The 24,894-nt window shown below is 43.1% G+C and overlaps 1 protein-coding gene and 1 pseudogene across 1 annotated transcript; both read right to left on the reverse strand.

Annotated features, from left to right (window-relative positions):
- Nucleotides 1-11,056: 11,056 nt before the first annotated feature.
- Nucleotides 11,057-11,651, reverse strand: LOC144930605 (olfactory receptor 5AP2-like; annotated as a pseudogene).
- Nucleotides 11,652-15,940: 4,289 nt separating this feature from the next.
- Nucleotides 15,941-21,713, reverse strand: LOC144930697 (olfactory receptor 5J3-like). Its single transcript, XM_078853477.1, has 2 exons — nt 21,702-21,713; nt 15,941-16,870 (listed from the first exon to the last, which is right to left on the reverse strand). Exon 2 carries the CDS (start codon nt 16,865-16,867, stop codon nt 15,941-15,943), a length of 927 nt encoding a protein of 308 aa, XP_078709603.1. The 5' UTR covers nt 16,868-16,870; nt 21,702-21,713.
- Nucleotides 21,714-24,894: the final 3,181 nt, after the last annotated feature.

The following is a 24,894-nucleotide window of genomic DNA, read 5'->3' on the forward strand; positions in this document are numbered from 1 at the left end:
ACAGGCCATAAAGGAAATGTTGAAATGATTGACTCAGGTGAAACCCCAATCTGTGCATCTCCACCTCCATTAGCAGGGATCATGGACTAGCCATTGCACCACAGAGCTACCTATCACATTGCATCAGTGCTTTCTCCCTCGTGCTACCCTAGAACAAAACAGCTTTACCCTGCTGTAGCTGAGTCTATTCTACAGGGCAGAGCTGAGTGAAATTCAGAATTTCCATGCCATGGGAAAAACTGACTTGAGATCTAAACAAATGGTGACAAATCAAGGAAAAAAGCTAAAATATTAACATTTTGAACAGAATGGAAATTCTGAAAAATGTCCATTTGCAAATGTCAAAATCTTTGGTTTTCAAATTTTTGATCAGCATGAAACATGTGGATGTTCCAAAATTGAAATGCTTCCTGTCGGTGTATTGACCTGACTTAAAAGGCTGCTGCCTGCCTCAGATTGAAATGTAGTTAATTGGAAACTTTCAGCCTCCTCTGCCATTTCTGAGACCAAAGCTAGGAGAAAAGACATTGTTGTGCCCACATTAAAAAAAAAAAAAAAAAAAGCAAAACCCTACCACAGATGAATTTTCCTCTGAAAAGCTCTGGTGACCCCAAGCTTTGCAGCAGTGACTTGAAATGTGACAGGGTGGTGCCTTATGCTGGTCTCATGAAATTCTGCTCAAATTTGACCCTTTAAAAAATTGCTGCTCACACAAGATCAATCGAGATTTGCTAGAGCTTCCCAGTTTAATCCCCCCAAGAGTCCATCTGCCCTGGGCAGGCAACATCCCAGGGATTCCAGGGGCTGAGCAGGAGATTTTCCCAGCAATTCCAGTTCTGGGCTGCTGCAGGGTCTCAAATTGGGCACCCAAAATTAGTGGCAAATTTTGACCTTAATTTCTCTGTGCCTCATTTCCCTACCTCACAGGGGCATTATGAAAATAAATTCACACACTACAGTGATAAACACCTTGGAAAAGCACATGAGCAAATTATGAATTCTGTCTCCAGAGCAAGGCTGGAAGAGTTTAAATAAAGCCTGGTGTAGAAGGGCTCTGCAGGGCGCTCTTAGCTCCTGCCAGGCTGACAATGTCCCTAGGAGACCCTGGGGTTCAATAATCACTGGTGTCATTCATTTACAGGTTCTGTTTCCACCACCTTTTCACCATACACAGATTTAGGTTCCCATTCCACCTAGGAGAGATGCACTATCTCTGCCCCCACTCCCTTACTCTCCCCCACTTTTGGCGGCTGTTCTCCCAGGCTTTTCTATAGCCCCAGGCTAATTGGGTGGGTAACTGTCTCCCATTCACCAACTCGGTGCAGGTTTTTCTAGCCAGCTCCAATTTGCTTCCCTTATTGGGAGCTGGCCTGACAGAGGGCTGAGTCAGCAGCTCTTGCCCAGCTCTCCGTCACACCTGGGCCCACACATTGAATGATGAGGCTAAAACAAAATACTGAACAGCTGCTCACAAAGTGGGCAATGTCCATTCTCTGCACTCAAGCTGGCTGGGAACTTTTTAATAACATGGATTTTCCACCAAATATGGATTTGCCAAATAGGAATCTTTTAATTGGAATGTCTCAGTTTTGATTCAACGTTTCTCAGGTTCAGGGTGGAATTTGTGATTAAACTCCAGAGACATAGAGAGAACAACTCCAAAATAGCCAAATCCCAGCTAGCAGGGCATGCACCTGGGATGTGGGAGACCCTTATTCAAGTCACTTCTCTGCCTAATTAAGAGCAGGGAAATAGATCTATGTTTCCAATATCACAGGGGAGTGCCCGAATGTCTGCCCTGTTTTCTATTCTATGGTGCATCTCTGTCTCTCAATCTCTCCTGTTGGATGAACAATAAAGGATTCATTGGGACACACAAAGAGAAAGTCTATCTTGATAGCCCAGTGATTGTAAGCCTGATCTGGGATGTGAGAGACCCAAGTCCAAGTGCCTGATTTAGAATGGGGAAGAAGGAGTTGTGATCAGCTTGGAGGGGAAGATAGTGAGTTTGGGGAGAGTTAGGTGTGGCCTGGGGAAGAGCATCCACAAGAAACTGTGGGTTTGCCTAGAGGGAAGAGAGCTATGGGGAATGGTACTGCAGGTGATGGACATGGATGATGACAAACGGATGCACCCCTTTCTATAAGTGTTACTAGAGACTCTCCAGCATCCTTTCTCCCGCAACCTTTTCTGTGGTGGTCAAGTCATCCTGACCCACCAGGCAATTGCTTGGTGGCATTTTGAGTGGTAGTATCCGGGACTTATCTGGAGGGCCATGTCACATTAGTGACTGTCAGCAAGTCTCCCTGGAACTGTTGAAAATCACCAGTTCATCCCTTAACCTAGATGAGTACCCTAACCACTGGGCTACTGGTTATTCATGGGTCAAGCTTCTCTATCTCCCACTTTCTGTGAAGTTTTTCCAGAAGACCTGGTTTCATCCCAATGTAGAATGGGAAAATATTTTGAAATCTTGAATATGTTCAGGAGACAGGAAATCCTTTTCCCACCTGTATCTACTCTGTACCCACTTATAATATTACCACTTAGATTAATTATCCTTTAAAACAATTGTCAAAGTTAGGTTTTTGGACCTACACCACTTCTGTAGAGATTGAGGAATACCCAAGCTGAAATCACACCTTGGAATGGTGCATAGATATACCCAATTAGCGGGGGGTGGGGGGGGAAATGATTTTTAGAACTTCTTATGGTCCTTATGTTAGCTATCACTTATGGTCATCTACATGTATTATTGCCCTTTGGTGCTCATGACTCTCTAAAGTTGAGCAGATCTTTCCGTTTAATATTTAGCCTTCAGGAAGAAAAAAAGACATTCAATGACATGAATGTCTCTACAGGTACATATTAGACCTGCAACACCTTTCTGCTGGGGATTCCCAACGTTAGACACAGATCCTTTGTAGGACTTTTGCTTTGAGTTTCAGTGGTGCCAAGTGCCATCAACTCCCACTGACATTGATGGGAGCCAGAAGAGAAAACCAGTGTAAATGAAAATGTTCTACACCATTCATTATTGTCTATACATTTACAAGAGATGATTTACCTCCTTTCCAAACTAATCTGATTTAACAACAGAGAGGGTGAGCAAAAGAGACATGGATGGCAAAGCCCTGTGCCCTAAGGGACATTTCTGGGGAACAATTCAGATTTGGACAGTCTCTCGTATTGTGGCGGAATCTCTGCACATATTTAATTGAATGAAAAACAATGCACAGTGTGCTGTGTTTCTGTAAGGAGACAGTGCACCAGCTCCAGGGGGAAGTGTGTGCATAACCCATAATACATTCCCCAAGACACACTATTTCACAGGAGCCGTCAGAGTTGTTACAAGGAATCTACACATGCTCCCTTTTTGGCTCCAGTTTATTTGCAAATTTAGATTTCCCACCTATGCCGCCTCATACCATGGTGACACAATTGATTTTTCTGGGATTCATTGACCACCCAGAGCTGCAGGTCCCACTCTTCATGTTGTTCCTACTGAGCTATGTTATCACACTGGTAGGCAATCTTGGGATGACTGTTTTAATCAGGATTGACTCCATCTTCACACCCCTATGTACTTCTTCCTCAGTAATCTGTCCATTGTAGATGTTGGTTATTCCTCTGTCATTGCACCTAGGGTGCTCATGACTTCTGTAGCAGAGAGTAATAGAATCATTTCATTCACTGAGTGAGCTGTGCAATTTTTCTTTGTCTGTGTCTTTGTGACCAATGAATGATGCCTCCTGGCCACCATGGCCTCTCACCACTTCACAGTCATCTGTAACCCCTTGCTCTAGAGGGTCATCATGTCCAGGAAACTCTGTGTGCTGATAGTCGTTGTGTCTTTGTGAATTCAACGGCCCGAACAATTTGTATATTCAGCTTGTCTTTCTCTCACCCCAGAGTCAGCAATCATTTCTTCTCTGACATCCCTCCCCATCCTTAAGCTGTCCTGCTCTGACATACACAACGCAATGATGTTATTCATTTCACCTTGTTGACTATATTTGTCAAGGTTACTATGCTAGTTGTTCTAGATAGTCTCTTATATGTACAGCCTTGTCGCCATCAGTGGTCAGATGTTGGCTGCGTGTGTGTTCGTTCAGTGTGCTGTCCCAGCTCTGTGGAGATAGCAGATCTCAATTAAACAGCCCAGTAAATCCACAGACTCAATTTTCAGTGAAGGCTCCTGGCCAGGTTTACTGTCAATAGAGCACAGTAATAGTATCTGGATGGATAGTCAGACCTGTATGCTTGTGTCAATGGACGCAACTCAGTCAGTGGTGGGACTCTCACTGCTCCCTAGGCTGGCCAAAGACACTCCCTCTGAGATACATCTTTATACACAAATACAAACAAGTGACGTATTGCCCCTGACGTATCAGAATGACACCCTCTTACGTATTAGGGTGCCACCCATTGATGGATCCAAGGGCTGCCCATTACCTTGTACATGTTGGTTTGATTAAAACATCTCTATCCATCATGCTGTCATCCTGACCTTATCCTTAAGATGGGTCAGCATGCTCCTGTTATCTCTGGGGCATGTGGTTGGTATCGAGGTGTTCTGGTACCGCCTTTCTGGAATGTGCTGGCGTATATATACTTGTGCCTAGCACTACTTAAGCACGTGTGATTCTGCAATATCAGCCCTGGTCTTGCCAGATTCTGTGAACAGGGTCTGTCTCTTGCTCACAGCTTGGCTTTGGTTTAGATCTGCAAAGTTTTGGTTACTTTAGCTCAGGCTTTAGGCCTCACACCAGGACTCTGATACACGGCCTTATGTTTCAGGCTGTCTTCTTAATACACCATCCTGAAGATCCACTGAAACCTTTCTGTACTTTTGCCTCTCACCTGACAGCTGTCACTACCTTCTACAGTACTCTGATTTTATGTTTTTACGACCCAGTTCTGGCTACACCTTGGACCAAGACAACGTCACCTCTGTGTTCCCTATGCTGAACCCTCTGATCTACAGCCTTAGAAACATGGAGTGAAGGACGGCTTTAGAAGAATGATATACTAGAAGATATTTTCTCAATAAATGCAGTCACTGATTTTTTAAAAAAATCAATAAACAGCTGTGAGAGAGGTGGCAAGTTCTCTGGGTCACCATCCTGATTTTTCGGGTTGCACTATTTCTTTGAATTGCACAAAAATAATTGTGCATAATGCAGGCTCGTTAATATTGGTAATCCCAAGAGCAACATAGGACAGGAAGTGACCCCCCGAGGTCATTGAGTCCAGTCTACTGCTGTTGCAGGCAGCAATATGATATAATCCCATTCATAAACTTATTCAGCTCCACTTTAAATTGTTGTATAACTCCACTAATTCTAGTGGGAGGCTGTTCCTGAACCTCCCTCCTCTGATGGTTAGAAACTTTCTTCCACTTTCCAGACTAACTTTAGTCATAGACATTTTATACCCATAAATAATAAACAGGCCAGGGCTAGCTGACCCTGGTTTCAATCCACTGACCACTGGGTTATTATGGGAGTAGCACACTTCCAGCATTCTACTTAGAGGGCGTCTGCAGTTTGTTGTACTCAGTAAGGCTAGACCTCAAGAGATTCTGTTTGTAAATCACAGGCCTCTTATTCTTGATTTAAAGGTGAATTGCAGTTACCATTAGTGCTTTGGGTTGGATGCCCTCTGTAGATTAAAACTCAGGTAGAAAGATGCTGAAATCATACAAATACCTGAGCTGTTCTGAAATTGCATCTCAGTAGAGAATGCTGTTAAATATACAGGCCCATCCATTTTATATTCTCTTTTGTTAGACTGTGCTCAACTTCTGATGTGCTAAGATCACACAATCTCAATTCTAGCACTACTGTGACAGAATTGTAAGGAGGCCAGGACTGCAGAGAACAGTACATGTCAATCCTGTGGGATCAGAGAGAGAACTCAGGGCCTGGTATGTGGAAAATATTTCCATCAAACTCATAGATCATGTGAGGTTGACTCTGATCCCAGTGCAGACTCAGATATGGACCTGTACAAAGTCAGGGCGGGTTGTGGACAAAGCTGACAGTGCAGATGATTCTTAGGGAGAACTGATTAAACAACGTCAAGGGTTAGTTCCACCCAGGAACTTATCCTTGCAACAAAGCCCGTTGCCAATTGTGCCCACATATCTATTCAGGGGACACCATCACAGGGCCTAATAACATCAGCCACACTATCAGAGGCTCGTTCACCTGCACATCCACCAATGTGATATATGCCATCATGTGCCAGCAATGCCCCTCTGCCATGTACATTGGTCAAACTGGACAGTCTCTACGTAAAAGAATAAATGGACACAAATCAGATGTCAAGAATTATAACATTCATAAACCAGTCGGAGAACACTTCAATCTCTCTGGTCACGCAATCACAGACATGAAGGTCGCTATCTTACAACAAAAAAACTTCAAATCCAGACTCCAGCGAGAAACTGCTGAATTGGAATTCATTTGCAAATTGGATACTATTAATTTAGGCTTAAATAGAGACTGGGAGTGGCTAAGTCATGATGCAAGGTAGCCTTTTTCCTCTTGTTTTTTCCTACCCCCCCCCCCCCCAGATGTTCTGGTTTAACTTGGATTTAAACTTGGAGAGTGGTCAGTTTGGATGAGCTATTACCAGCAGGAGAATGAGTTTGTGTGTGTATGGGGGGGGGGGGTGAGAAAACCTGGATTTGTGCTGGATATGGCCCACCTTGATTATCATGCACATTGTAGGGAGAGTGGTCACTTTGGATGAGCTATTACCAGCAGGAGAGTGAGTTTGTGTGTGTGGATTTTGGGAGGGGGGTGAGGGGGTGAGAGAACCTGGATTTGTGCAGGAAATGGCCCAACTTGAATATCATGCACATTGTGTAAAGAGTTGTCACTTTGGATGGGCTATCACCAGCAGGAGAGTGAATTTGTGTGAGGTGGGTGGAGGGTGAGAAAACCTGGATTTGTGCTGGAAATGGCCCAACCTGATGATCACTTTAGATAAGCTATTACCAGCAGGACAGTGGGGTGGGAGGAGGTATTGTTTCATATTCTCTGTGTATATATAAAGTCTGCTGCAGTTTCCACTGAATGCATCCGATGAAGTGAGCTGTAGCTCACGAAAGCTCATGCTCAAATAAATTGGTTAGTCTCTAAGGTGCCACAAGTCCTCCTTTTCTTTAGACAATTCACACTTGCCCCGTGGGTGGATAATTTGATGTGCATCTGTAACACCGACAGGCCCCAGTCTTCGGCGGTCAGGATTGAATTTGGTAACTCTGCAGCTTAGTACATGAGCCTCTACCACATGAGCTAAAAGTCACATGGCTCTTGACTAAGGATGTAGGGTAGACTCATTAAACTCTCTCTAAGTGGTCTCAATGCCAGCAGATGGGACAGAGCACCACACCCAGGCGGTGTGTGGGTTACATATCTACACCAGGTTACAAGTTAAGGACATGATCTGCCAATTGGATAGAACAAGCCAGACTGCTGCCCCAATAAGGGGCGTTTGCCCGTAAGTCATTTATGTGCCTTGGGAAAGCCTATGGTCATAAGCGCCAGATCTTCTTCTTGTATAAATGTGTGTAGCCCCACTGACGTCAATGGAGTGACACCAATTTTGACTAGTTATGGTTCTGGCCCAATGCGTTCAGTCGCGCTCCACCTATTTACTTTGGGGTCTCACGCATTAACACCAATGGAGCTAATGCTGATTTTCACCTGCTGGGGATCTGGCCCCATTGACTGCAATGTAGTGATGCTAGCTTACACCAACTGGAGCTGGAACGCCATTGATTTCAATCTGTATCTGTGAGGTTTGTGTTGAGGTTGATGGATTTCCACTCAATTTAGCCGTATGGAATTGATTTCAATGGGGCAAAGATGATTTACACCCACTGGCAATATAGCCACATTAATTTAAGTGGCACTCCCTCAAGTTACATTACATTAGCTGGGGTTTCTGCCCCTTTGGCATCAATGTGGTGATGCTGATTTACACTAGCTTAGAATCTGGCCGAGTGTATTTCACTTCACCATCATTTTCAGTACTGATTTGTATTAATGTTGAATTGACATAAAACATTCTGAGGATTGCACTGTTTCTTCCAGATTAAATAAGATATTCTGCTTATTTCCCTAACATAGTTTTGTGGCTTTTTAATGGCAGATTTTTATGCCCTTACCCACACTTTTTCAGCAGGTGGAAGTCCATGAGACCACTCTCATAGTAAGGGGCTATTCAGTGTAAGGACAACAGAATCGAGCCTATAGTTTCGAGATGCTCTAACATGTTATTATGTATGGGATAAAGCCCCTTCTTGTCTGTCTTGTGCACATTAAAATTTTTAGTTTATTTGGAACCTAAGCCGATCTGGCTTTACTTGCACTGAGTAGAACTTGATCTCATTGGGGCTCCTGCTATGAGTAAGTGCTAGTCAATGTGAGCAAGGATCATAGACTCACGCCCGCAGTGACCTGGTTTAATTTGTCATGGCTTTGGACACAATGGGCCAAATATAGCCCTGGCATAAAAGAATGATGCCAGAGATGAATTTGGCCCAAAAGCGAAGATATTGAAAGGGGAAAAAAAGGGAAAGAGTAAATGCTATTGTCCAGCACTGGTTATGCCAGTAATGTTCATATTGACATAATTCTCCAAAGTTTGGAAACTATGTAGATGGCATCCATTATTATGGATTATAATAAGCTGCTGTGGGCCTCATTAAAAGATTGTTTTTTGAGCAATTCTGTCGTTATCTAATTGGGCAAGAAAACATATTGGGAATGGTTAGCAAAACAACATATGAGTCATGATACAGAAATAATGTCAATATTAACACTTGCTCTGCCAGAGTAATGAAGAAGTAAACCTATTTGTAGTGTAACTGAAGTTAAGATAATTTGCCAAGACAATTTGTACAGTGGCACCTTCTCCCAGAGAACAGCTGTGTATAAAAAAAAGAGCTGCCCCTTCTCATTCAAATCAATCTGAAAAAAACTATACCAGCCCCCTTGTCATTCATTAAGGACCAGAGCCATTGGCCATTGGACTCAGTGGAGTCTCTCCAGTGCATATTAGTTCAGCACCATAGATCTCAGTCCTGGACATTGTTATGGGAGTGCTTCAATTTACTTCTTTATCTTCTCTCCAAACCATGAAAGAGTTTCTCTGGTGATCATGAAATTATGTCAAAGATCTGCTTTGTTTGGCTTTCTTTGGACTTTGTAAACCCTGAGACAGATTCATCCTAGAAGTAACTCCATTGACTTGCGAGTATGATGTGGGGACAGATAAAGGATACATGTAGTCCAATCAATTCATAAAGATGTACGATTGTGATGTACTAGTACCTGTTATGAAGTACTAGTGTGATGGGGCTATCAATATTCATAGCACTAGCAAGCTTGCTCACACACTGACATATGAATATTCATCTGCTCTGGTTAGTCCAGGGAAGTTTTCTCTGAATCATCAATCACTTAAATCCACTTCTTGTGCTCCTAGGAATACTACTTATGATTTTTTCCATATATGTGCAAAATGGAATGAAGCTATACTGCCATAACTAAAAAGACATCAAAGTTACTCTATTGATTAACGTCATGATGTTCTTAAGCTGGCAATATGTGTGTGGGCCAAACTCATTTGGCTTCCAATGCTATTTTCCTTTCAACACTTCAATACCGGTCAAGGATTGGAAACCCCATAGTGCAATCAACAACTGCCCGTGAGCAAATGCACATTTTCAATGAGCAGTTAGACATCCAGTTCCCTGGACAACTCCCTGGAATGGGAGTTTGGTGCCTTTTGAATATCCCCACTTAAACTCCTGCAGACTGAGCCAAATATTGACTGAAGTCAATCAGAGTCTTTTCATTGGCTTCAATGAGCTGTGGATCTGTTTCTGGCTGGGGGTGGTTGAAAATTTCCCATCTAAACTTTCTGTTGATGCGGGCGGGAGGCGGGAGGGGGAAGCAGTGGTTGCTTGGTAGGGGTATCTGGCCATCCGCAGCGGCTGATCATGAGGTCACCTGACAGAGAGTAAGATGCTTATAAAAGGGCAAAAGCTGCTCAATTTGGGCTCTACCTGGCCATGTTTGACCAGCTCAAACTGAGAGGAGCTGCGTGTAGGAGCTCGATGAGGGGGGAGAGGAGCAGTCTTTCTGAACATAGATGTATACACAAGGGGACTCCCAAGGAAAGGATGAGCTAGTGAGGCCCATTGAAGTTAGGATGTGTGTCCTTTTCTGAATGAGCTTGTGCTTTACTGGTGAAGTGTTCGCTCTGCCGTGTTAGATTCCTGTTCAGAGTGTCTCTCTCTCTCTGTTATATTTTTTATACATACTGTGTGGCCCTATGGGAGAGTTCAGCTGTAACCTAGAAGGCTCACACTGTTTGGTGGCATTCTAGGACAGGGGGTGTTTAAGCTATGGCAGAGTCTAAAAAGTCATCCCTGAGCCCAGGGACTAGGCAGCTAGATAGCAGGTTCTAGCTCTCCAGAAAGGGCACTAGGCAGAGGGCCTGCACCCCATAGTGTGCCTAGGAACCCCAAGACTGCAGCAGTGACTAGCTCCATTCAATCTCTGGCACCTTAAAACAACTGGGGATCCCCTCAACACAAGTCGGTGCATATCCAGCAAAGGGAATCAGAGGGAAACTGTGACAAATGCTCCTTTACAATAGTGCACAGACTCTCCCCGAGTTACGCAAATCCGAGATTAAGGAAAAAATTCCGTAAACTAGAAATAGGAGTTTCTTTGGGGGTTTTTTTGCACGTAATGGTCGGAGATATGTTTCTGACTTACACAAAACTCGAGGTACACGAGGCATTCTGGAACGGAATGCTTGCATAAGTCGGGGAGCGTCTGTATTCTTTGCAGCCTCGCAGTCATTCCTGAACATGGGAAACTGAATTTTCAAGATTAACAGTCTTGGATTCTTTTATTTTTTTCAAACAAGCCACAGAATACAGTTAAAACAAAGAAATCAGAGCTATGACACAGAGAATGCACTATTAATTCATTACTTGTTTATTGATAAGCACAAATCCCAATAATTATATTAACTGAGAACAAACCTTCCTGTTTATCATCCTTCTAAAGGCTTCCTTCATCTCCTTGTTCCTCAAGCTGTAGACCAGGGGATTCAGCATGGTAATTATGAGTATATAAAACACAGAGATGATCTTGTTTGGGTCTGTGGTGTAGTCGGAACTGGGTTGTAAATACATGAAGATCACAGTCAAGTAGAAAATTGTTACGGCCATCAGGTGGGAGGTGCAGGTGGAGAAGGTTTTGCGTCTGCCCTTGGCAGAGTGGATCTTCAGGATGGTAATGAGGATGTACATGTAGGAGAATAGTACAATGAGAATCGTAGCCATGACCACGATAGTGGACAAGGTGAAATACACTGTGTTAGCATTGTGGGTGTCGGAGCAGGACAGCTTAAGGATTGGGGGGATGTCACAGAAGAAATGGTGGATGACATTGGAGTCACAGAAGGACAGGGTAAATTATAAATTGAGTCTGAAGAACTGCATTCACAAAGCCACATATGTAGGAAGCAACCACTAGTATCACACACAGTCTCGTTGACATGACGAGGCTCTTGAGCAAGGCGCTACCGAGGGCTAAGAAGTGATCAGATGCCATTACCACTGCCAGGCAAAGCTTCCTTGGTCAGAAATTTACAGACAAAGGAAACCTGTGTTGTGCATGCGGCGAGAGAAATGGGTTTGCCCTGAACCCCAAAAGTCATCAGCAACCGAGGCATTACTGACGTCGGCAAGAGACAAACTGCTGAGGAAATAGTACCTGGAGGTGTGGAGTCCGGAGTTGAACCTGATCAAGGCTATCAACCCTAGATTCCCCGCCAGGGTGATAACATAGATCATTGGGAACAACACAAAGAGGGGGACCTGAAGCTCCGGAAGATCCATGAACCCCTGGAAAAGGAAGTCTGTAACCACGGTGTGATTTCCCTCCGCCATTTCTTCCACCCATGATCTCCTCCTTTACAGGGGAAAAGTGAAACATACAATTAAACAGGAGCCAAGAAAGGACCAAGAGTGGATCCTTCACACGCATTCTGACTCCCCTCGGCCTGAGCCGCCGCAATGTACTTGTCATTCCCTATGCTCCCTCGCTGCAAGCTGGACATGGGCCCAGGCTCCCTCCTACCTGGAGCATCTCAGGCTGCCTGGTCTAATTAATTCCTCCTTGTACTAGCTGGGCAAGGTGACAGGAAACAAAATGTGAAGTGCCTGGCTGTTCTATGGCATCCTGGAAGGGGAAAGCCCACACACAAGGACACCCCAGAGCTCTGATTAAGATGAATGGGACTGTTAATACTTCTCAGAGCTATTGTTTTAGGCAGCCTGCAGACACAAGCAGATGGCACTGCATTGGCTATGCATTGAAGGTCAATTCCACAAAGGGCTGGACACCTGAGGCCTATTTAATGAAAGTGGAGATTCTGGGCCACCATTCTGGAAGCAACAGGGTGAATTCCGTGGCAAACTTTGTGACCACAGACTCACACTAGTGCAGAAGGACTTGTACTAGCTGAAGATTTATTTAAAGTTTTTTTTTCTGATGTTAAGGTGTCAAAAAGGTAGACATTGATCAGCTGAGAAAGATAAAATCACCTTTGTACAGTAGCATTGATCCAATATTGTGCTCTGATATTTTTCATTGAAACTGTATTAATACAAGATAAAAAGAACCCCCATGAATGGGGTTGGGTAGCGGGTCAACTTGAATCCTGAATCCTGGAGGAAGCTCCATTTGAGTGTTCTTCTGTGGTTTCTGTCCTCTCACTATTACTCACCATGGGCTAAACCCTATTATTCCTTGGCTCAAGTCTACCTAGCAGAGCTTAAATGTAAGGCATTTCCATGAGGTAGAAAAGATCCTAACGACAGCTGGGTAAAATTCTTTGGCTGAAACTTTTTTTCAGAGAAAAATGCGGATTCAGCTATACCAGAATGTTTGTAAAATTGTATTGGGTTCTTCGGGATGGGAAAAACATCAAATAAATTCATTTCCCCACTGATAAACCTTGCTGTTCAGTGTCCCACCTCTGCATGGAGGGGTGAAAGGACAGCTCCAAATCAGTGTTTGTGAGAACAGGGTCTTGTCTGCACTGGGAAGTTATTCCTGAGCAAGGTAATAGGTGAATGTAAGGCACTAGAGCTATTCTGGAATAGCTCCTGGTATGGACCCTCTTAATCCACTGGATTAAACTAAACTGGACAAAGAAAAGTGGCCACATAGGGAGTTACATTAGAGTCAGTTACTGCGGAGTCAGTTTCCCATGTTGACCAGCCCTAAAGCAGTAGAATTGTATCACTGGTGAGAATAGGGCTAATCAGTAGATAGCAATGATGAGAAACAAAATGTATGATCAAAAGAGCTGTGTGAATACCTGACTTCTTGGTTTGCTGGCTCTTCTGAAACATAAATGAAAAATTTAGTTTCTGATTGAACCTAATTGATTTTTTTTTCCAAATTTTTGGCGGACTGACAAGTTGAATGAAATGTTTTGTTTGATCAGTTGCTGTTTTTCCAATTGTTATATTTTTTAATAAAATGAAAGTAAATTTTGAAACAGTCTTTTAAATGGGAAACTTAAACTATTTAGACCTTTTTGATTTTTCTGAGGTTTTAGTTCAAAGCAAAACAATTCAGCTCATTTGATACAAATTCATAAAATATTTCAGTGAACCCAAATCTGCGTTGCTCAGAAAAAACAAGTATTTTAGCCCAATTTCCCCCCACCCCCAGTTCTACTGAACAATATGTCATGTTGCTCAGAGAAAAACTATCCCAATTCAATTTAGTCTTGAGGCTCACATTTTCAACAGTGAGGGTGGTTAACCGCTGGAATGAAGTACCATGGGAAGTGGTAGATTCTCCAGCTAGAGATGCTGTGAAATCAAGACCCGATGGCTCTCTGGAAGACACACTTAATAAAACACAAGTTAATGGGCTTAATACAGAGGGTAACCATATCAAAGTGTGACTTGAGTTATACGGTCAGACTAAATGATCTCATTGTCCCGTCTAGTCGTTAAAATATACAACCAATTTATAGCATTGCTGTTAGTAAACCTATAAAATCACTATATGGCATTGATAACGAGGAGCCCTGTGGCACCTTAAAGACTAACAAATTTATTTGGGCATAAGGTATCATGAGCTGGAACCCAGAAGTGGGTTATAGCCCACGATAGCTTCTGCCCAAATAAATGTGTTAGTCTTTAAGGTGCCACAGGACTCCTCATTGTCTTTGCTGAAACAGACTAACCCAGCTACCCCTCTGAAATATACGGCATTGGTGGGAGTAACATTTCATGAGCATTATTATTATTATTATTATTAATCCGAACCCCATTCTGTTAGGTGCTGTACAAAGATATAACAAAAAGACAATCTCTGGCCAAAGGAGCTTGTAATGTAAGCTTAAAATAAGAGACAAGAGGTACAGATGGAGAACAGAATAAGGTGACAGAAAGATGATTGAGAAGAAAGCTGTGCAACAAGTATAGATAGCCTTGTTCAGAATTTGGTTTTTTAAAATATTTTTTATAATTTTAATTGATAATATCAATGTTTATTTTTAAGTCTTTTTGTTTTAAATATTCAAACCTTCTCAGTCGCAGGAAATTATGGGGGGTCAGGCAATGGGAGGTCAGACATAATTTTTTTTAATGACAGCCAACACTGAGATTCAAAAAGTTAAAGCTTTATAACTGTTAAAACACAAATTGTCAACATCACATGTCAAAATAAATATCCTTAAATCAAACTCTGGTACATTCTCAAGCTGCAATTTTTCTTACTCTTGCCTAGCTGTACATTTCAATTATTGAAGGCAATATTTTTTTCATTGGTTTGTGTGCTTGTGGGGAAATCAACATTTACCAACATTTATTGAGAAAAGTCTATTCCTTCCAAGCCTAAGTATATATGATAGCACTGTTGAGAATAGATGTATATAGGACTGGTCTGAGTATAGATGTGATCAATATAAAGACAAGTGCAAAGTACTTCACTCTGGAAGGAAAAATCAAATGCACAAATACAATGTGGGGAATAACCAGCTAGGGAGAAGCGCTGCTGAGATGGATCTGAGAGTTCAAGCGGATCACAAGTTGAGTATCAGCCAACAATGAGATGCAGTTCTGAAAAAGGCTGTCTGGGGTGTATTACCATGAGTGTTGTATGTAAGACCAGGGCAGTAACTGTTTGGCTGTACTTGGCACTGGTGAGTCTGCAGCTGAAGTTCTGTGTCTAGGTTTGGGAGTCACACTTTAGAAAAGATGTGGGCAAATAGGAGAGAGTCCAGAGGGGACCAACAAAAATGACAAAAAGGGTTTACAAAATTTGATTTATTAGGAAAGGTTTTAAAAAAATGGGCATGTCTTCTTTTGAGACAAGACGACTGAGGAGGGACCTGATAGGCTTCAACTACGTTAAGGGCTGTTATAAGGGGGATAGAGATTAATTGTGTCAGGCTCACAAAGCGCTTATGAGGCCCAGACGCTAAAGAGAGTAAAAGTATTGAATTTTCAAAGTGCAAGTTACATACTGAGTATTAATCATAGCAACACATGAAGAAATTAAAGTTGGAGGCAAGTTTTATTTTATTTTAAATCTCAGATAACCTTGCAGGGCAGCATTTCAAATAGATTCATGGTCAAGAAACAAGGAAGGGTGTCTGTTGCAACAGCCACATAATGACAGGACATTAGGTAACATTGTTCCTCTAAAGCAATTGAAAAACATAATTTCCACATGCTACATCAGTTCTTTGAGGTTCATTTAATTCCTGTACAACATTTGAGATACACAAATGAAGGCAGTGACACATAGACGATACTCCTCTCCTTCTTCCAATTGTTTTTTCTCAATAGACTGGGATCGCCATGGTGAACAAATTAGCTGAGAATGTTTTTCCAGTCTATCACCCTCTTAAGAGCATCCTTAACCTCCTTGTTCCTCAGGCTGTAAATAAGGGGGTTCAGCATGGGGACCACCAGGGTATAAAACACAGCAGAGATTTTCTCCTGTTCCAGCGAGTAGGTGGAACTGGGTTGCATGTGGCTTAAGCTTACAGGTCCATAGAACATGGTGACAGCTGTCAGATGAGAGGCACAGGTGGAGAAGGCTTTCTGCCTGCCCGTGGCGGAGCGAATCCTTAGGATAGAGAAGAGGATGTACAGATAAGAGATGATGACAGTCAGGAGGGTGGACATGGCAATAACCCCAGAGAACATTACGAGCAAAATCTCATTGATGTGGTTATCAGAGCAGGCGAGCTTCAGCAATGGGTTAGTGTCACAAAAGTAATGATTGATGATCATTGATGATTTCGGCCCACAGAACGACAACCTCAGCAAGCCACATGTGTGGGTCAGTGAGTTCACGAGCCCCCCTACATATGAGCCAGCCACTAGACGAAAACAGATTCTCTTAGACATAACAGCCGTGTACAGCAGAGGGTTACAGATGGCTACATAGCGGTCGTATGCCATCACGGCCAGCAGGAACCCTTCTGTGGTCACAAAAAAAACAAAGGAGAAGTGTTGGGCAATACAGGCAGAGTAAGAAATGCTTTTACTCCCCACTAAGAAATTCACCAGCATCCTCGGAGCGAAGACTGAGGAATAGCAAAGGTCAATGACAGACAGGTTACTGAGGAAGAAGTACATGGGGGTATGGAGTCGGGGATCAACCCTGATCAACATGATCATCCCAAGATTCCCCACCAGCGTAAGAATATAGATCACCAGAAACACCGCAAAGAGGGGTATCTGCAGCTCCTCACGATCCGTCAACCCCAGGAGGATGAACTGGGTCACCATGCTGTGATTGCCCTCAGCCATTTATACAGGGGTACATGAAACCATACCTGCCGGGATAACAAGAGAAAGCAGCGTGGAAGAAGGAAATTTCATGGCATGAATTAAATCTGAATGACACCACCGGGCTTGAGAGTGGGTAGTGAATATCTTACAGGAAACCAGCCACCCTGATGTCTGGGAAAAGTTGAGATGGACTTTTTGATTTACACTCCCTTTTCATGAGGACTGGGATTTTCAAAGCTGTCTAGGAGATTTTGACATCCCAGTCTCCATAAAATTGACTGGAATTAGGCATCCAGTTCCCCTTGGGGAATTTCCAAATTCAAGCACATTCTTACAAATTTTCCCCAATGAAATATACCTGCATGAGTTATGAGTTCACTTTATATTGTCTGCTCACTAAGGGTAAGTTAGAAAGCTCTCGTACTTGGGATCCTATTCTCTGGGTTCAGACTCCTCCCAGATAACCCTTTTAGATGACTACAGCATCTCAGTTGTGTCCCAGTCACTTGGTTACTGCTGCTTCATAACATATCCTCTGTTGCTAATCCCAAGCGTTTGAAAACCAGGAACCAGGCTTCCAAAAATCATGCGATTGGCTTAAAATCTTGAGATCATTTTAAAATAATACAGAAAGGGTTTAGAAAGGGTAGATCCATCTTTAGGATATATGGGGTCCTAAGAAGTATTTTTAAACCCTGTGCCCAATGGCAGCCTTAGGGGGATGACAGCAATTTTTTTAGAGTTGTGATTTTATAATCTTCAGCAACATACTGATGAAATATTTTTAAAGCAGATTTTAAACGTAGCTCCGGTAGACTAACATGTTCTGAGTAAATATTACAGTGATGCACAACTGTTTTTGTCAGTAAATTCAGAAACTGACAGTACATACCCAGGAGCTGGCAAATGCCCATTAAATGGTTTCATTACCACTTTAATGGCTCTTTAAGAATTTCAATGTTGTGCTAATAGGTCTGGCAGGCTGGAGGCTTTTTCACTTTTAAGTTCAGTTGATCCCTTCCAGAGGAAGACTCACCAGGCTGCAGCAGCCACCAGCAACAGGGATAGGAAGAGGTGGGTAGGTGGATATTAAGACTCAGGGGTGGCCCAAATTTTCAGGTGCCCTACTCAGCTGTGTTTGCTGCCTATACCTAAGGGTGGTCCGGAGAGAAGGGCAGGGAAAGGTTTTGTTTTGTGCAAGATTTTGTTATTTCAGAATTTGTTGGGTTAGGACCAAACCCCCAGTATTTGAAAAGTCTCTGAAAAAGGGAATGGATCCCTGGAGCCATGGACCCTGGAAATTTTGGGTGTACCCAGCCCACAGGGCAATGGCATGTGTAGCAGCTCCAAGGCCGTGGACTCTGGTTGCTAGCAGGCCACATGTCAAGTTGCCAAGGAGCTGGGCAGGTGAACTAGCAGAAACCAGGCAGGATTCTCATGTCGGCAGAGTTTCCCCAATTCCGTGGTGCTGCAGTGAAATTGGCCCGTCTTCGAGAAATGTTTCAATTTCATTCAGTCAGCAAATTGCAATGGAACAATGTTTCTGGGCCATAAAGGGGGTCACGTTTCCAAGCTTTTCTTAGCAACTCTGAGGGCTAGAAACATACTTAAAAAAATCTGAGATTCTTAAGTGATCACATGGCTGAAGGAGCTGGGGCTTTAAGAGAAGCACCAGATATCATGAGAATTGGCAACTGTGCCTTCGGTCTATGCTTTCCTTGCTCTAGGAGCTTTCTGGCCACTTGTCTGCAGTCCCAACTGCTTACACCTACTAGTGGTACACACTGCCAGATCCTTCATCTCTCTGGGCCATTCGCCATGACACAGGAGTATGAGGTAGACAGGAAACGGTGAAGGAATAATGTTGGCACAGAAGCGACGATGGGAAGCTGTGTGCAAAGCAAGGCTCTGAAGGAGGGAGGCAGGATGCCTGGAAAAGGTAGCATACAGGGAATGCCGGAAGCCACAGGTGAGAGAATAAGATAAACGGAGAAGTTGCTGTGTAGACAAGGAGTGTGAGAAGAATGGGGAGGAAGAGAGAAAGAAGGAAGAAAGAAGGCTGAAGAGACATGAAGCCAAAACTATGTAACACCTCAAAAGTGAGGCTTTCTCCATTTGCTTCCTTCTTCTGGCTCCCCCTTCCCCATTTCATCACACACAAACAGCTTGTTTTCAATCCAAGGCCCTTCACAGGCTCTCAACACCTTGAGGATCCTCTGCTATTGCAATGTCATCTACCACCTCCGCCTTTCCAATGCTACCCACTGGTCACATTTCAAACAAACACAAAGATGTCTGGAGCTGCCGCAGTGCAAATAATTATTGTTATTTCCCCCTTATGGTGAGAGATCGGCCACACCACAACCCACTGGATCCAAGTGTCTGTCCTCCCCCTCCCCCTCCCCCACCCCCACTCACATCCATACACAACACTGGATAATGGTCAGACTGGCGCTAGGGGCATTAGTCTGAGATCGGCCTTTTAAGTCCTGGCTCTGCTACAGAATACCTGTGTGATTTCGGACAAAGATTTCCTCTTTGCCTCAGTTCCCTCTTTATTAAATTTGGATAATAAACCTTCCTTTCACCCACACTCTTCTGTCTTGTTTGTTAGCCTATAAGCTCTTGAGGGCAGGAACTATCTCTTACTATGTGTTTTTGGTGAACCCAGTACAGTGGGGGCTCTGATCTCTAACTGATAACACAACAATAATAAATACAAGTTTTACAACCCTGACTTATCTCTATAATTGGCTGTAACCAAAGCCCAGAATCTGAAAATCATCAAAGGTTACAGAAGTTGGATCTGAATCTGATTCCAGATCTCTGAAGCGTGTAACTCAGAGGCATCTCTATGTACAATACTGGATTCTTACCTCGTATCCACCTGGACCTTTCAGGCTCTTTTTCACGAACCATGTCCGTTTTCACTGTTATTTATCCTGAGACAGAAAAAATGAACAACAAACAATGTCTGCCTCAAGTTGCCAAAAGGTTGACTACACTAACATCACACGTCTAAGTAAATGGAGAAAATGAAAAGTTATGTCTAGGAATCAGAAGGGAAGAAAAATAGTTATCCCACCTCCACTGAAGGAAAGAGGTATTGAATCATAGCTGCTGGTGGACGAAAGTGTTCACTCACTCTTCATCCCTAAGGAACATGTTAAGGCACCACAAACCTTATATATTCATTTCTGTGGCATTTAGGGATCAAGTCTCCGAAGTACGTTACACCTTCAATTATAGTCTCAAGCCAGGCATAGAGGGGCTCATTACAATGCCCTCCGTGGTGCCCTATCTTACCTCCAAACGATGAACGTGCTAAGTAGCTTTCTTTATTATTCTTTGCTTAGTTTTACAGAAAGCTCTCACTGTTTTGCTAAGCCACAAAAGAGGTCTCAGGGGCAGTGTAACTGAAAATGAATGGCTAAGTCTGTCTTTCCGTATGGAGGAGTCGGTGAATTCAGTGTCAAAGTTAAGCTTAAAAGAAATCCAGACATGTTAAACTATGGAAAGAGCACAGTTACAGCAATCAAACAACTTTAACTTTGTAAAGCACTAATTGTAAGGCTTGGCATCCACACAGAGCAGAGTTTACCACTCCTCATGGGGTAAAATTGATTTTTCATACATTTTAAGTCCAGAAGAGGACAATATGATCATCTAATCTGACCTCCCGCATAACAAAACCTTGTCCAATAATTTCTGTATCAAGCTCAATTTTATTATTATTATTATTATTATTATTTTAGCTCTAACACATCATTTAGCTAGGTATCCAGTTGGGAAGACTTCAAGTGACAGACAATCCACCATTAGCAGGAGTGTTGTAAGCAAGCCACAAGAAGTAATGCTTCCACTCTACAAAGCTCTGATAAGACCTCAACTGTACCATGTATTATGTCCAGTTCTGGGCACTACATTTCAGGAAACATGGGGACAAATTGGAGAGAGTCCAGAGAAGAGCAACAAAAATGATTAAAGGTCAAGAAAACATGACCTATGAGGGAAGATTGAAAGAATTCGGTTTGTTTAGTCTGGAAAAGAGAAGACTGAGAGGGGACATGTTAACAGTTTTCAAATACTTAAAAGGTTGTTACAAGGAGGAAGGAGAAGAAATTATTCTCCTTAACCTCTGATGGTAGGACAAGAAACAGTGGGTTTAAATTTCAGCAAGGGAGGTTTAGGTTGGACGTTAGAAAATAATTCCTAACGGTCAGGGTGGTTAAGCCCTGGAATAAACTGCCTGGGGGGTTCTGGAATCTCCATCGTTGGAGATTTTTCAGAGCAGGTTAGACAAACACCTGTCAGGGATGTTCTTGGTGGTGCTTGCTCCTGCTATGAGCTCAGGGAGCTGGACTTGATGACATCTCAAGGTCCCTTCCAATTCTGTGATTCTAACATGGGCTGAGTGATGCTTTTTCTTAAGATGGCTGGTGCTGGTAGCTGGGGGTGGCTCTATTTTTTGCCCTCTTCCTCTGCCTGCACAGTTCTCAGCTCTAGGATACCGCTGCTTCGGTAGGCCACGCAGCTGGCTCCCCTGCCCTGGGTCTGAGCTGTATTGCGGCAAGGGAGCAAGATAAAATCTCCACTGTGTTTGGGTGAGGGCAGAAAAGGGGTAGCAGCAGCCAGAGGCAGAAGGGAGCAAATTGCATGAAAAAGAGGGGAAATGTTTGAGTATTCCAATCATGGATTTAGGGAAACCTAATTTAGGCTTCTCCCTGTGAAAGGGAAAGGAAAAGTGAAGTGCTTCAGGAAGATCAATATTTTCAGAATGAAATGGTTCAATTTTTTTGTTTCAAAACTACATTTGGCTTCAGAATTTTATTTCATTTTTTACAGGATTGTGTCTTTTATGTTATGTGGCACACAAGCAGAGAAGTTAGAGAAAACATAAAATACTCTTGCTGGAAGTTCACAATGTCTCGCTAATTTGTTTCTCAGGAGCCAGAACAATAACATGTAAGAACCCAAAAATCAGAGAGAGAGAATGTAGGCTGCTGACTATAACAGAGAGGCACAACTCACTGGCTACCTGCTGACTGACTGCTACTACGCCCTGATTGCGTGCTGCCCTACTGAGCTCTCCAACATGCAAGCAGATCCAGGAACCATGCCCCAAATTTAAACTCACAATTTCAACACAATCACAAATACACCAGAGCATGAACATTTTCTGTTTTACAAGGTCTCTCCTTGTTTTGGAACACTGGTTTCGAAACATGCCATGGGGAATTTGAATCAAATTTCTGCTACTAATTAGCATGTGTGTGGAATCACCATTAATGTGTTTTCTGTGTTGTTGGTTTCTTTAAGAAATTAGCGAAACCAGGAGCACTGGGAAAACCTGTTTCCCCGCCCCTCCCCCCATGCACATTTGCTGCGCACTGGTGCTGCCTGAGCAGTAGCATTGTGACATCAGAGATAATCCACCACTCAGCGCTCCCTGCCTCCAGCTCCTTGTCACACCTGGGGAGAATGACTAGCCCCTGGCTGCCACGGCAACAGCTACCTGTGACAACTGCTTGTCCCCTTATGACCAGAACATCATCACAGAAAGGCAGTTTGTAATGAAACAGGACCAGATTTGGGTAAGCAGGACAGCCTCCTGCTGTGCTCATTTGGGTTTGTACTGTGGTATGGTACAGTGTTTCTTCTCAAAGGACAATTGTTTGCGACTTTACTTAGTAAGGGCTCACTGAAAATAAGATGCAAAATTCCAGCTCTTCTTCTTGGATATTGTTTATCTGCTTCTTACAAATTGACGATTATAGCTTAGAATTTTCACTGAAACTGAAGTTGCATAAAATGAGGGGTTTTTTTAATACAGTTTAATTTACTCACTTTCTATACTGTGATCAACACAGCATTGAGTGGTGAAACAGGGATTTTCACAAAGATAAGAATGGCAATAAAATATATACTGAAAACAACACTTGAGTAAGAGCTTCATTGTTTAAATAGCACATATATAAAATATTTTCTTTCTATTAAAAAAAATTAACAAACAAAAACCCCTTCATTTAACGTTACTTAAGTTGGCTTTCATCAATAACTGAAACCATACATAATTAAGAAATACAAAGTCAAGGTTTTAAAAAGGATTAAAAGGTTACAAAGTTTAGCATGCTCAGGTTAGCAAATATCCAAATAAATGTTGCCCTGGCACCCTTAATTTAGTCCTCTTGTGCCTTTGCATGATGATGCAGACTAATTACATGATCCTATATTATTTTTTTCCCTCTGGACCCCTTCCTTATTCAGTACACATGATCTTTGGCTCTCGGGCTGTGTATTGAAGGAGTCTGTTGTCTGTAGGATCCCTGCCTCATTTATTGCAGAGTTAATGTTGCATGGGCAATGCTCATTCTGGTATTTCCTAACCTGAGTTTGCAGCTTTTTGGTTCTTTGTGCCTTTCCTAATTTTTATGGCTTACTTTACTGACAAGACCAACCTTTATGACAAAGGTTTTTTTTTTTGGTGTGTGCATGATGTATCCATTATTTATCTGTCCAGTATCAACAGTGTGTGCTTTACAAGGCAGAAAAAGTAAGGACACTCCCTAATTCAAAGACCCTCTGGTCGAAGGAAGACTGAAAAATACAAAGAAAGAAGGGTATATAAGAACTAGCAATTTCTTTTTCTTTTGATGAATAATCATTAGTATTATAAAAGAAAGGGTGGTGCATTGGGGAACTTGCATGGTGAGGATGTTCCATGCAGAGGAAGCAATTTGAAAACACACAGGGAATGGAATGGGAGAAAGAAACCCATGGTACTGGTGCTAGCTGGTAAAGCAGAGAGGGTGGGAGGTGATGTAGAAAAGACCTAGATTTTTGATTATGGCCTGTCCCTGTAAATAGCCCTGAACTGGGGTGGTTTGGCATTTTAAGGACTGGAGGCCTGAGCTCAGCCAACCCTAGATTCGTAGAGCTAAACCCGAAATTCGTAGAGCTGGCAGACGACAGAACAAGGAGCAATGATCTCAAGTTGCAGTGTGGAAGGCTTGGATATTAGGAAAAACTTTTTCACTGGGAGGGTGGGAATGCCTTTGAATCTGCTAGGATAGAGTCCCCCATCTTCTACTTAGAGACTATATTTTTTCTTACCTTCTACACAGACAATGATTTCTTTCCACAAAATCAACACAGTAATGAAAACAATCCCGAGAATCTCCTCCACACCAACCATCTCTTGGACCTCACCGAGAGACCGCGAGATGGAGGCTTGCTGCAGCAAGGCTACAGGGGTCTCCGAGGTTCCCCCTGCCCCTTATCCCTGTCCTGCCTGGCTGTTGTCAAGGGAGCTCTGTGGGGTCACACCCGCCTCATCATCTTTGCCCAATAGGCTGAGTTCCTGCCAAAGGCCTTTGTGAAGTCACTGCCACACTCACCTTTCCCTTGCAGGCCTGATGTCTGCCCCTGGCCAGCCCGGATGCATGTTTGAGCTGCACCCTGGATCTCCCCACTTGCTCATGATTGATTCTGGGGAGCAAGCAGGCCACCCAGTAAAATAGCAGAGGCTATTCTTCACCCCACACTGGGTTTTCCATACAGACATAGATTGTGAAACTATTTGATGTCCTAATCCGGCCTCTATTTCACCGGCTATGAAATTTCACACGCTTAACACCATATTAAGCCCAATACTTGTAATTCACGAAAAGGTGCCATGGCACCTTCCAGAATGATAACCAGTTGTGATGCGAGTATACCAGGAAACAGAGAATCCACCTCTTCCCTGGATAATTTGTTCCAGGGTTTAGTCTCCCTCACTGTCAAAAATGTGTGCCTTACATCTCATTTGAATTTCTCTGGCTTCAACTGACAGCCGTTGGTTCCTGTTGTGCCTTTCTTGGCTAGATCGAAGTAGTCCTGCCCCATGAAATCCGATCTCTCCTGGAATCCCCCAAGCCAGGAGAACCCAGTAGGGTCCTCCTAGCTGTTTGTCTGCTGGGCTGGAGATATCAGACGCACCAGAGGCATGCAGAAGAGAGTGCACTGCATCAGCCCTGCGTTGG

Source organism: Lepidochelys kempii, chromosome 6 (genome assembly GCF_965140285.1).
Source record: "Lepidochelys kempii isolate rLepKem1 chromosome 6, rLepKem1.hap1, whole genome shotgun sequence".
Classification (NCBI taxonomy): Eukaryota; Metazoa; Chordata; order Testudines; family Cheloniidae; genus Lepidochelys; species Lepidochelys kempii.

Coding starts and splice junctions, on each gene's coding strand:
- LOC144930697 (XM_078853477.1), bottom strand. CDS start 16,867: ATGGTGACCCAGTTCATCCTCCTGGGGTTGACGGATCGTGAGGAGCTG.